Below are 13,592 nucleotides of genomic sequence, written 5' to 3' on the forward strand. Positions count from 1 at the left end.
TATTTTTTGAACCCTCATATTCATTCATTTTCCTTTGGCTTACTTACATATTCATCAGGTGTCTCCACTTAGGAATGAACCGCCAACTATTACGGCATATGTTTTATGCAGCGGCTGCCCTTCCAGCTGCAACCCAGAACTAGGAAACACCCATACACTCCCATTTACACGAACAATTTAGCTTACCCAATTTACCTAAAGCGGAGCACCCGGAGGAAACCCACGCCAACACGAGGAGAACATGCAAACACCACACAGAAATACTACTAACCTAGCCGGGACTTGAACCAGCGACGGTGCTAACCACTGAGCCACCGTGCCGCCCACCCTCATATTCCAGATTTTCAAATGGGTGTATCACAGCCAACTATTATCCTGTCCTAGCAAACCATACATCAATAGAAAGCTTGTTTATGCAGCTCTCGAACTTTGGGATGGATGGATGAATGACCGGACGGATGGATGGACGGATAGATAGATGGATGGATGGATGGATGGATGATAGATGGATGGATAGAAAGTTGGATGGATGGATAGATAGTTGGATGGATGAATGGATAGATGGATAATTGGATGGATGGATGGATGAATGGATAGATGGATAATTGGATGGATGGATGGATGAATGGATAGATGGATAATTGGATGGATGGATGGATGAATGGACGGACGGATGGATGAATGGACGGACGGATGGATGGATGGATAGTTGGATGGATGAATAGTTAGATGGATGGATGGATGGATGGATGAATAGTTAGATGGATGGATGGATGGATAGTTGGATGGATGGATGGATGGATAATTGAATGGATGGATGGATGGATGGATGGATGGATGAATGACCGGACGGATGGATGGATGGATAGATAGATAGATAGATGGATGGATGGATGGATGGATGGATGATACATGGATGGATAGAAAGTTGGATGGATGGATAGATAGTTGGATGGATGAATGGATAGATGGATAATTGGATGGATGGATGGATGAATGGATAGATGGATAATTGGATGGATGGATGGATGGATAAATGGATGGATGTATAGATAGATGGATAGTTGGATGGACGGACGGATGGATGGATGGATAGTTGGATGGATGAATAGTTAGATGGATGGATAGTTGGATGGATGAATAGTTAGATGGATGGATAGTTGGATGGATAGATGGATGGATAGTTGGTTGGTTGGATAGATAGATAGATAGATAGATAGATAGATAGATAGATAGATAGATAGATAGATAGATAGATAGATAGATAGATAGATAGATAGATAGATAGATAGATGGATGGATGGATGGATGGATGGATGGATGGATGGATGGATGGATGGATGGATGGATGGATGGATGGATGGATGGATGGATGGATGGATGGATGGATGGATGGATGAATGACCGGACGGATGGATGGATCGATAGATAGATAGATGGATGGATGGATGGATGGATGGATGATAGATGGATGGATAGAAAGTTGAATGGATAGATAGATAGATGGATGGATGGATGGATGGATGGATGGATGGATGAATGACCGGACGGATGGATGGATGGATAGATGGATGGATGGATGGATGATAGATGGATGGATAGAAAGTTGGATGGATGGATAGATAGATAGATAGATAGATAGATAGATGGATGGATGGATGGATGGATGGATAAATGAATGGATTGATGGATGAATAAATGGATGGATGGATCTCACTCAGCATGGTTTGTTTTCTGCAGGAACATGATGATGGAGTCTGCGCGATTCAGCCACGGTCAGGGAATGATGCAGATGAACGATCTGTCCAAACTGGACGCTAACAGTTTTGATGCCGTCATCTTTCCTGGAGGCCACGGCATCGTCAAAAACATGTAAGAGAGAGATAGAGAGGCTATAGTCGGACAAACTTAACTTTAACATACATTAACAATCCATTAACTAAGACTTTAAGCGCAATAAACTACTAATCATCTGCTTATTAATAGTTGGGGTTTAGGTATTGGGTAGGATTAGTGATGTAGAATAAGATCATACTTTATAAGTGCTAATAAACATTTAATTTCTTAATATTATGCAGGTAATAAGTGTTACCTTTTATTCTAATACAAATATCTGGTTCACACTTTATTTTGGGGTTCAACTCTCGCTATTAACAAACCATTAACTATGATTTTTGCTTCAATAAACTCCTTATTTATTGCTTAATTATAGTATTAATGTAGTCGTTGGCTTTGGGTATGAGATAGGATTAGAGAATATGTGCTTGATTAGTATAATGAACAGCCAATATCTTAATGACATGCATGCTAATAAGCAACTAGTTGATATGGAGAATTGGTCCCTATACTGACATGTTACTGATATTTGTTATTGACTATAATATTAATCTGGAGTGCATCTTGACATTGGTAAACTTTGCTGAAGCATCAGATTACACTGTTAGTCAGCCCAGATCTCTCTCTATTCCTGGAGTGAAAATCCTCTTATCAACTTTCACTATTAGCAAACAAATGATTAAGTCTGGGCGGAAATACAGGTGATGGATGAGGCTAATCTTTATGTCTGAACTCGGTGCCTTTTCAGATTGCCTAATTACACTTCAGCACTTTTGACCTGACCGCAGAACGTTTATTTAATGGTTCAAGACCTCTGTGTGCATTGCTTTTGTTTGGTCATGCTTTATTTTAAAGGGGAACTATTGTGCAAGATTACTTTTATAAGGGGTTTAAACACAATCGTGTGGCAGCAGTGTGTGAATATAATTAGCTTATAATAGTAAAAAGGTATTACTTCAATTTTTTGTATTGACCCTTGATAAAAACAGTCTGCCGGGACAAACCATTTTTCTATTGTACGTGTCAATAGAAAGTCAATCAAAGGAGGAAAGCCCCACCCACTAGTGACCATAACTCCCACATAGGACAGGGCTATTCAATTAGTTTGTCATGGGGGCCGGTTCATAAAAAGCATCCCAAACGAAGGGCCGGAGATATATAACTTGCCATATGAGTGATGACACTACAGCATAAGAGCCCATATGCTGTATATTTTTGCTCCTTAAGACAGCCACGTTGGCTTTTTCTACATTAAAATGTTAATATATTGTATTTTGAAACTACATAATATCAGTACATTGTACAATAGACTTTTTATTTTTATTTTACAAACATTCATATGTTGTATTTCAGAGCACAACAAAAGCAGTGCATTGCTGAAGTAGGCTTATTCTACATTCAGACACGGGATGCAAAAACTATAGATTTTGGTTGTACGATTATATTGTCTGAAGAATAATCATGCTTTTACTGTTATCACGTCTAATGTAAATTCAAGCTTTATATTAGGTAAGTAGCTATTTAGATTAACTGTTGTTGCCATCTGCATTCAAGCGTTGCTCCACTGGCGCCAGCATCATTTATTCTTACATTAGAAATAACAAACTTGCAAGCGGAAAAGACGTGATATGGGAACGGCCGCTGCTGTAGTTAATCCTGTGGGCATGCGTATTAGCCTCGGTGTACTTCAAACTTAAAACTAGCGCACAGGCAACTTGGCATTTTGCATCGGTTTCATTTCGTTCCGTGCAACAGAAATGCAACTTAGAGAAGACTTTACGATTAATAAACTGACGAATTAAAGCGCAGTTAATAGTGAAATCAGCTAATTGTTGCATCCCTATTAACGATATCAGTGCATTTAACAATTAGCCTTTTCTACAACCATGTTTTCGGAATAGCCCTGGCATAGGACATTAGTCTTGCTTTCGAATCTGCCACTATGCTGACCTGCAGACATTTGTAGCTCCGCCCTCTTTTGAAAAGAGCACAATCTCATTTGAATTTAAAGCGACAGTCACCAAAATGGCACAGTTAGAATCAAAGCCTAAAAGGGTCAGCTTCAGAGAGTTAGAAAACATTATTTGAGTGTATTTTGAGCTGAAACTTCACACACACACTCTAGGAACACCAGAGACTTGTTTTACATCTTGTAAAAATGGGCATAAAAGGTCTCCTTTAATGTATAATTCACACTATTAACTAAAACGATTAGCTCAATGAACAATAAATTAGCTACTTATAGGACTGTACCACATAGCAAACAACTATAATTATCGCAATAATGAAATATACAACAATAGCCATATCGCAGAAAGGTAAGAAAAATCTAATTCATTTATTGTAGCAAGTTGATTTGTATAGTGCTTTCCACAATAATTATCATTATTGTTATAATTATCACATTACTACATAAGTCAAAATTAGAAGTTAAGGAGTTGTATATAGATAGGGCAGTATATAAACATGGTTGTAACATATTTATATAGTTGAAGTCAAAATTATTAGCCCCCCTGAATCATTAGCCCCCCTGTTTATTTTTTTCCCCAATTTCTGTTCAACGGAGAGCAGATTTTTCAACACATTTCTAAACATAATAGTTTTTATAACTCATTTCTAATAACTGATTTATTTGATCTTTGCCATGATGACAGTAAATAATATTTGACTACATATTTTTCAAGACACTTCCATACAGCTTAAAGTGACATTTAAAGGCTTAACTAGGTTAATTAGGTTAATAATATTGACCTTAAAATGGTGTTTAAAAAATTAAAAAACTGCTTTTGTTGTATAATTTGTTGTATAAATTAAAACGAACAAGACTTTCTCAAGAGAAAAAAATTATCAGACATACTATGGAAATTTTATTAGTCTGTTAAACATAATTTAGAAAATATATATTTAAAAAAAAATCAAAGGGAGGCTACTGTATATATATATATATATCCCTCGCTCCTTTTTTAATAGTTAGTAGGGTAGTAGTTGGGTTTAGGTCTTGGGTTAATTAGGGATATAGTTTTTAGTATGAACTGTTACTTAAAGAAAAAAAAAAGAAAAAAAAAAATATATATATATATATATATATATATATATATATATATATATATATATATATATATATATATATATATAATGCTAAAAGGATATTGTTTTTGGTATTTGATATGAACTAAATCAAACAATTGGTATTAGCTACAGTTTTAAAGTCAATTTCTTTGTATTTCTGTTGTCTTTTCCAGGTCCACCTTCAGCAAAGATGGCAAAGACTGCAAGTTGAATAATGACGTGGAAAGAGTTCTGAAGGACTTCCACCGCGCTCGCAAACCCATTGGGTATACATGACTTTATAATATTACATTTCTAAACATATAAGATGAATTTAATTATTGTATTATATAGTACTTATCCTCCAGCCCTATGCCTGTGGGTTGGAAAAGTACTTGAAGACAGAGATTAGACTGACTGAGAGACAGACAATAGAACAAACAATAGATAAACAGATGGACAGATAGAATTTGTTTTGGTCAAATTAATAAAAGATTCATAGTTAAAATAGAAACCCCGCCCCCTACTCAATATTTCATTATAGTTGGAAATACTGTGACTGATCTCCATTATTCTTGTGCTTCTCAACTGACCTGCTCCTGCTTTTCTCTGTGTGTTTCAGGTTGTCCAGCATGGCTCCTCTCCTAGCGTGTCGAGTTCTGCCCAGTCTGGAGGTCACGATGGGTTATGAGCGGGACGAGAGCAGCCGCTGGGGCCGCTGGCCAAACACCAACATGGTGCAGGCGGTCAAGAGCATGGGGGCCCGTCACAACACCCGTGAACCTTACATATCCTTTCACTCAGACTCTGCACTATTAAACATAAAGCTTCCTGAAGGGAGTTTTCCATAGCAGCAATAACATAAAAAGCTTTTTTAATTTAAAGGTCCCATGAAATTAAAATAAAGCTTAATATGAGTATGTTAGACTTCAGGATATCTATATGCTATAGTGTGCTCCAAAAATCGTGAGTTGAGCTTGAGCTCATCCACTCTCACTGACAGAGCGATAATAAAAAATATAAGCATTGGCTGTTTTTCATAAAGCAGAAGTTGGGAGTTTCTCAAGTTTTCAAGGGCCAACGGAAGAATCAGCCAATCAGATAGCTTTATGCAAATACCCCAGCTTGGACAGTAGCCGACTGTGGACTAATTTCATTGGCTGACACTGCTATGACCCTCGCTTCAGCTCCATCTTCAGACACACCATCCATCAAGCCTTGACACTGGAGGGAACCCTGAGCTCGGAGATAAATGACCTAATAGATTACCGCCTGGTCAATGAGCATTAGGAGGGATACGAGAATTCCAAAAATGAAGTTTGGTAACAAAGTTTAGGCAGGATATTTATAGTAGTTTTAGAATGATCTGATATTTTAGCTAATGATTAGTGATAAGGATCAGCTGAGTAGTCGATCATATCACATGCTCCTCTTGAAATTTGTTTGTAAAACTTTACTTGTGGGCGACGCGGTGGCGCAGTAGGTAGTGCTGTCGCCTCACAGCACAGTCGCTGGTTCGAGCCTCGACTGGGTCAGTTGGCGTTTTTGTGTTGAGTTTGCATGTTCTCCCTGCATTCGCGTGGGTTTCCTCCGGGTGCTCCAATTTCCCCCACAGTCCAAAGACATGCGGTACAGGTGTATTGGGTAGGCTAAATTGTCCAAAGTGTATGAGTGTGAATGAGTGTGTGTGGATGTTTCCCAGAGATGGGTTTCGGCTGGAAGGGCATCCACTGTGTAAAAACGTGCTGGATAAGTTGGCGGTTCATTCTGCTGTGGCGACCCCAGATTAATAAAGGGACTAAGCCGACAAGAAAATGAATGAATGAATGAATGAACTTCACTTGTTGGTTTGAAATAAGATTATTTTAGTCACCCTACTGGCAGAACTTGTAAAACTCACTTAATGTTGAGGTATTATTTCGGAAAACAAACCAATATTTTTGACACTTTTTAACTATTGAATTTGACTTTACATATTTGCCGAAAAATTTAAACAGTTGAATATTCAAAACTTAGAAAAGAAGGTAACTCAGTGGTTAGCACTCACAGCAGGAAGGTCGCTGGTTCGAGTCTCGGCTGGGTCAGTTGGCATTTCTGTGTGGAGTTTGCATGTTCTCCCCGTGTTGGCGTGGGTTTCCTCTGGCTGATCCGGTTTCCCCCACAGTCCAAACACATGTGGTTTAGGTGAATTGAATAAAATTAATTCGCTGTAGTGTATGAGTGTGAATGAGTGTTTGTGTGTTTCCCAGTACCCCAGTAAAACACAGGAATAGTTGGAAAATAATGAATGAATTTAAAATGTAAATTGCCAATGTGTCTTTAAATGAAGCCAGCATCAGTGTATCTCTAAATGTGAAGAAAACCTGACTTTGTCCTTAACCTCTCGTCTCACGAAGCCTATGTGGACGAGAAAAACAAGGTGATCAGCACTCCGACCTTCATGTGGGAGACCGACTACCACTACCACTACATCTTTGACGGCATCGGGAACATGGTGAAGCACGTCATGCGCATGACCGCCAAATGAGTCTCACCAGAACACAAACACCTGAAGGCTTTCACACTTAACTTTAGGTTGACCAGAATCCACTGTGATGTGGGCGTACAGAGAGTAAATAAAGAAAAGCATGCAATGCAACTCCGCTTTAGTCCTGTGTGTGTGTGTGTGTGTGTGTGTGTGTTGTTGACGTGATGCTGCATTTTCACTCTCACACATGACAAAAATGAACAGCATTGTCCTCATTTAAAATATACAGTATATGATTCACCAAAGCCAAAGACAACAGTAGATATCTGAAAACATTTTAATCTTTACATTTTTCAGATTTAAAGATGGGGCGACACGGTGGCTCAGTGGTTAGCACTGTTGCCTCACAGCAAGAAGGTCGCTGTTTTGAGTTGGCCTTTCTGTGTGGAGTTTGCATGTTCTCCACGTGTTGGCATGGGTTTCCCCAACAGTCCAAACACAGGTAACACTTTACAATAAGGATCATTAGTTAATGCATTGACTAACATGAACTAATCATGAACAACACATGTACAGCATTTATTAATCATAATTGAACATTTACTAATGCATTATTAACATCCAAGTCCATGCTTGTTAGCATTAGTTAATGCACCATGAGTTAACATGAACTAACAATGAACAACTGTATTTTCATTAACTAACGTTAACTAATATGAATATATACTGTAGTAAATGTAATGTTCAATGCTTGTTCATGTTAGTAAATGCATTACTTTAACTAATGAACCTTATTGTTGAGTGTGACCCAAACACATGCGCTATAGGTGAATTGGATGAACTGAATTGTCCGTAGTTTATTTGTGTGAATGAGTGTGTATGGGTGTTTCCCAACACTGGGTTGGAGCTAGTAGGGCATCCGCTGTGTAAAACATATGCTGAATAAATTGGCGGTTCATTCCGCTGTGGAAATGAGCCCTAATAAATAAATAGACTTGGATATCACACTCTCATTTGAGGGTCACATCAATAATAATGCTGCATATTTCCACCAGCGTAACATCACTCGTCTCCATCCTTCTCTCACAACCAATAACACAGTAATTCTCATCCACGCATTAGTTACTTTACTTCTTGACTACTGTAATGCACTTTCTTCTAAATTTCTGCATAAACTCCAGCTGGTTCAGACCCATGCAGCTCATGTCATCTCTAGTCTCTATCTCATGAGCATGTCACACCACTCCTCTATCAGCTTCACTGGCTTCTGGTAAAGTTGAATATTACTTCTCACTTTCAAGGCACTTCATAATCTTGCTCCTCAATATCTCACAGAACTTCTCCATATTTACCCCCCTTCTCGCGCTCTTAGATCAGCCAACTCCTTCTCCCTGGTACCACCTCGCACTCGATGAAGCACAATGGGAGACAGATCTTTTAGCTCTTTGGCTCCTCGGCTATGGAACTTGCTTCCCTTATATCTAAGGAGCAGTAATAGTCTTCACACTGTTCAATCTCTTCTAAAGGTCCGTCTTTTTAAGCAGGCTTTCCTTGAACAAATTTTTTTATAAATATTTTTTTGGGTTTTCACCTTTAATAGACATGACAGTAGAGATTATTGACAGGAAAGCATGGGGAGCAGAGAGAGGGGAAAGATCGGCATAGAACCACGAGGTGGGAATCAAACTCGGGTCATCGTGAGCACTGGAGTGCATGTGTCAACACACTAACCACTACACCACTGGTGCCGACTCCTTTAACAATTTGTGTTCATACCTGCAGCTACTTACATGCATTCAGAATGCTTGTTTGGTCGTTTTTTATTAATTGTTTTAATTTGTTTTAGCATGGCTGTTGATCCTTATTGTAAGGCGACCTATGGTGTCTAGAAAGGCGCCATTTACAAATAAAATGATTTATTATTATTATTATGACTAAGCTGAAGCAAAATGAATGAATGAATGAATGAAAAAATAGCATCATATGAATATACAGTTATAGTCAGAATTATTAGCCCCCCCTAAATTATTCCACCCCCCTCCTGTTTATTTTTTCCACAATTTCTTTTTAATGGAGAGAAGATTTCATCAACACATTTCTAAGCATAATAGTTTTAATAACTCATTTCTAATAACTGATTTATTTTATCTTTGTCATGATGACAGTAAATAATATTTGACTAGATATTTTTCAAGACACTTCAATACAGCTTAAAGTGACATTTAAAGGCTTAACTAGGTTAATTAGGCAGGTTAGGATAATTAGGCAAGTTATTGTATAGCGATGGTTTGTTCTGTAGACTATAAAAAAATAGCTTAAAGGGGCTAATAATTTTGTCCCTAAAATGTTGTTTAAATTTATAACTGCTTTTATTCTAGCCGAAATAAAACAAAAACGACTTTCTCCAAAAGAAAAAAACATTATCAGACATACTGTGAAAATTTCCTTGCTCTGATAAACATCATTTGGGCAATATTTAAAAAAGAGAAAAAAAATTCAGAGGGGGCGAATAATTCAGACTTCAACTGTACGTGTCCACCACAGAAGATAAATCACTCTTTCACTATTTGTATATTATTTAGTGTTGTTTTTCTTCATTTTGCTCCACACCATATAACATATTTAAGAAAAAAAAAAAACAGTAAAAAACCAAAATGATAACAATAGTGACCCCTTATATTTTCTTACACATCAGAATACCTAAATAAAGTGTTCAGCATATATAAGTGCACCCCTCACAAATGTTTTGAATTCATATTTTAATAGGAAGCTATAAAATATTATATTTGTGCATACACATTAGTTTAGTCAGTACTGAAGCCAAATCTGGAGCTTATCTAACAAAATCACTTATGATAATGGTCCAAAAACTAGTACAGCCAAATTTATGTGTTACAGAAAAATATTAAATACAAATTTAAAAAAAAGAGAAAAAAACATGAAAAGGAAAAATAATTAAAAATGTAGTTGAAATTTTTTAGGTAGTAATTTTTTTTTTGTGCAATATTTAGCTTGAATTTAATTGCATTATATTTCAATTTCTAAATATGTTTGGTGACTAAAATGTTACAGGAATAAATATATTTTAATAAATCTGTTTTGTTTAAATGCACCAAAATACATTGACTAAATTCACTGAGAAATGGAGAAAAAACATTCATTTTCAAAATAGGGTGTACTCAATTATGCTGAGCACTGTATGTATATTTATTCCTCAAAAATTGTGTTTTACAAACAAACAACAGCATGTTATACTTCTACACTTCCCCAATATAGAAACAGTCGTCAAATAGTAAACAACTGAAGGATGATCTCTCGACATAACAGATCAGTGGAGCATTTTATTGTACAAATCATACAAAAACGAGGGACAACATTTATAAAAAACAAATATAAGAGCAGATATAAAACATCATCTTCTTTTAGTTTTACAAAACTGTAAATTCATTCTCAAAAAATGTCAAAAAACCTTTTAAACGTCCTACAATAATGTACAGCAGCATCTTAAATATAAGACAGATTCCTGTTTTCTCAAAACATTCATCAACAGTTGTACAAAATCTGAAAGAAGTCATCGAATTCAAACAAATATTTACAAGCTTAAGCTCAGATCGACAAAGAGCATTTCATGACGTCGAAATCCACCTGTGTCTTTGATTTATTTATTAGCCTTTTCATATATCCGCTGTAATGTCGTTCAGCTGAGTTCTTTAAAGTAGAGAAGATTCAGAGAGCAACACATGCTTTTGTTCAGGAACTTAATCATGAATGTAAAGAGTACAAGTACATTTCCAGGAGAGTTTGAGTGTTCGTTAAGGAGGTCTCAGGGTTGGCACTGATTTTTATGCTTTAAATTACCACATCATTTAGATCTTGACCAAAATGACACCGCTTTTAAGAGGAATTCAGCTTCGGACATGGTAATCAAACACACAACAGCAACACATTTACATGTTCTCATGTATAATAGTTGCAGAAATATGAACAGGGGTGGATTTAGTGATTTTGGGGCCCCAAGCAAGTCCCGCCATGAGGCTCAAAAGTCCTAAAATACACCTCTCTGTGCTTTCATTGATTTTATTACTATTATTATTTTGCTGCTTATTTCTTATATCATTCGATCTCCTTTTCTACATTTTATCTTAATGCAAAATAATAATAATAACATGTAAATCGGCTTAGGGTTGACAACGGTTTGTTTTCTTAAGATGAATTCACAGCTAAAAATAATGAATTATTTCCATGACTGAAGGTGGGGGACACATTTGAGACATTTCAAATTACAATTGTAGACCCTCACCGTACAAAATATGTTAAATATAATTTAGAGGTATCATTTATACTTCTAGGTATTTAAATGCGGGCCCTCAGATTTCCTGGAGCTCTAAGCAGCCGCTCACCTTGCTCATTGGTTAAATCCACCCCCGAATATGGACTTTCCTGGCTGCAGCGTCTGATTGTCGAAGCAGACTTTATGCTCTCCTGTTGTTTTGGTTCAGCTTATTGGAAAACGTTACACATTTTTGTCCATTATCCACAATGGAGGTCTATTCAATTTACAAAAGCAGTATAAAAACAATCATACTTCGAATTGTTTGTTTCTTCAATAAAACTGTTTCCTGTATGCTTATGCTTTAGTCTAGACAAACAGAAGTGCAATCTGGAACTGTTGACAACAGGTCAAAAGACAAAAATACAAAAGCTACATTTCACGTAATGTACATGTTTCAAGTACAGTCAGCAGGAACTGAACACACCTTTACAGATCTCTGCATTCAGCTTGCGGATGAAGATCCATCAAAGCTGGTCCTGGATATTGGAGTTTGGATCCTTTGCTTTCTCATGATCTGAACTTTCAGGGGTTGTGTTTAAATCTAACTCATCTTCTTCAATGGGATGTTCTGTTAAAATAAAGAAGGACTGTAATTAGTAGATAAACTGCATTTAACATTGGGTTTACATTAGATTTAACATGGGAATGACTATGGCATTGTATTCATTTCCCTTTGTTAAATGTACCGTGTACCAAACCATACCACTGAGTGCAAACAATCCATTAGTTGATTGTATGAATGACAAACATTATGTAGCTTAAAGTATTCAAGATATTCAAAGAGATTAAAGGGAGGTGATGGAATAAAGTACCAAGGTAAGAATCTCAGAGCAGTGCGGAGCTGGAGTCAACCTTTAGCAACAATATTTTTTAGCCACGCCCCTCATATGGCAAGTTAAGAGAAAGCCACACCCCCTAATCAATATTCCATTTCTGTTGCAAGTACAGCAACATACTGAAATAAAAGTCTCAGGGTCTCCCAGTTCACGCAGCCCTTAAGCCAGATACTGTTTACCATGCACAAATATGTCAACAAATAACCAATCAATATCATGCACATAGCCTGAGTTTAAAACAAGTTAAAGATTAATACAGGTCTTTAAAAGGGATTAAAGGGAGGTGATGGAATAAGGTACCAGGGTAAGAATCTCAGAGCAGTGCGGAGCTGGAGACACCCTTCAGCAACAATATTTTTAGCCACGCCCCTCTTATGGCAAGTTAAAAGAAAGCCACACCCCCTAATCAATATTCAATTTCTGTTGCAAGTATGGCAACATACTGAAATAATAGTCTCAGGGTCTCCCAGTTCACGCAGCCTTTAAGCCAGATACTGTTTACCATGCACATATATGTCAAGAAATACCCAATCAATATCATGCACAAAGCCTGAGTTTAAAATAGATTAAAGATCAATACAGGTCTTTAAAAGGGATTAAGGGAGGTGATGGAACAAGGTACCAGGGTAAGAATCTCAGAGCAGTGCGGAGCTGGAGTCAGAGTCGGGGTCATGGGGGATGCAGGGGTCTTGTGTGCAGGATTCCTGAGCTCTGCGGTACTCCTGAAACTCCTGCCGCAGGGCATTGAAGCGCGCCTCACTGAGGGAACGACTGTACCGGTGCTGAGGAGGCTGGGATACTAAAGGAGGGCTCACGGAGTACAGGCCTGAGAGGAAAGGAGTAGGATAAAGGAAGGAGGATCGGTAAAGTTACTTAGGTAAAGGTAACACGGGTAGTACATTTGGTTTTGGGAATGAACAGACCAAGGGCGTAGATTTGCTCTTGACATTGGTTGTGGACCTATGAATGCAACACCCTCTTATACCCAATGACGATGGGTTTCCTGCGGGTGCTCCGGTTTCACCTACAGTCTAAAATCATGAGGTATAAGTGAGCTGGATGAACTAAATTG

General features: G+C 37.5%; 2 protein-coding genes across 4 annotated transcripts in view; one reads left to right on the forward strand and one right to left on the reverse strand.

The window, feature by feature from the left end:
* gatd3l (glutamine amidotransferase class 1 domain containing 3, like) overlaps positions 1-7,532 on the forward strand; it is a 12,867-nt gene extending 5,335 nt beyond the window's left edge. Inside the window, exons 4-7 of one of the 2 annotated variants that reach the window (NM_131039.2) lie at positions 1,741-1,872; positions 5,079-5,171; positions 5,507-5,672; positions 7,277-7,532. In NM_131039.2, the coding sequence (NP_571114.2) occupies positions 1,741-1,872; positions 5,079-5,171; positions 5,507-5,672; positions 7,277-7,411 (526 nt within the window). In that variant the 3' untranslated portion in view covers positions 7,412-7,532. The remainder of the gene's footprint in view (positions 1-1,740; positions 1,873-5,078; positions 5,172-5,506; positions 5,673-7,276) is intronic. The other variant, XM_087262734.1, reaches the window with a different exon arrangement.
* A 3,140-nt stretch (positions 7,533-10,672) lies between these two features.
* igsf9b (immunoglobulin superfamily, member 9b) overlaps positions 10,673-13,592 on the reverse strand; it is a 113,081-nt gene continuing 110,161 nt past the window's right edge. The window contains exons 21-22 of one of the 2 annotated variants that reach the window (XM_087264070.1): positions 13,143-13,346; positions 10,673-12,252 (exon numbers count right to left, since the gene is read on the reverse strand). In XM_087264070.1, coding sequence (XP_087120196.1) covers positions 13,156-13,346 — 191 coding nt within the window. In that variant the 3' untranslated portion in view covers positions 10,673-12,252; positions 13,143-13,155. The remainder of the gene's footprint in view (positions 12,253-13,142; positions 13,347-13,592) is intronic. The other variant, XM_087264071.1, reaches the window with a different exon arrangement.

The sequence above is a fragment of the Danio rerio genome, chromosome 8 (assembly GCF_052040795.2).
Source record: "Danio rerio strain M-AB ecotype USA chromosome 8, GRCz13ab, whole genome shotgun sequence".
NCBI lineage: Eukaryota > Metazoa > Chordata > Actinopteri > Cypriniformes > Danionidae > Danio > Danio rerio.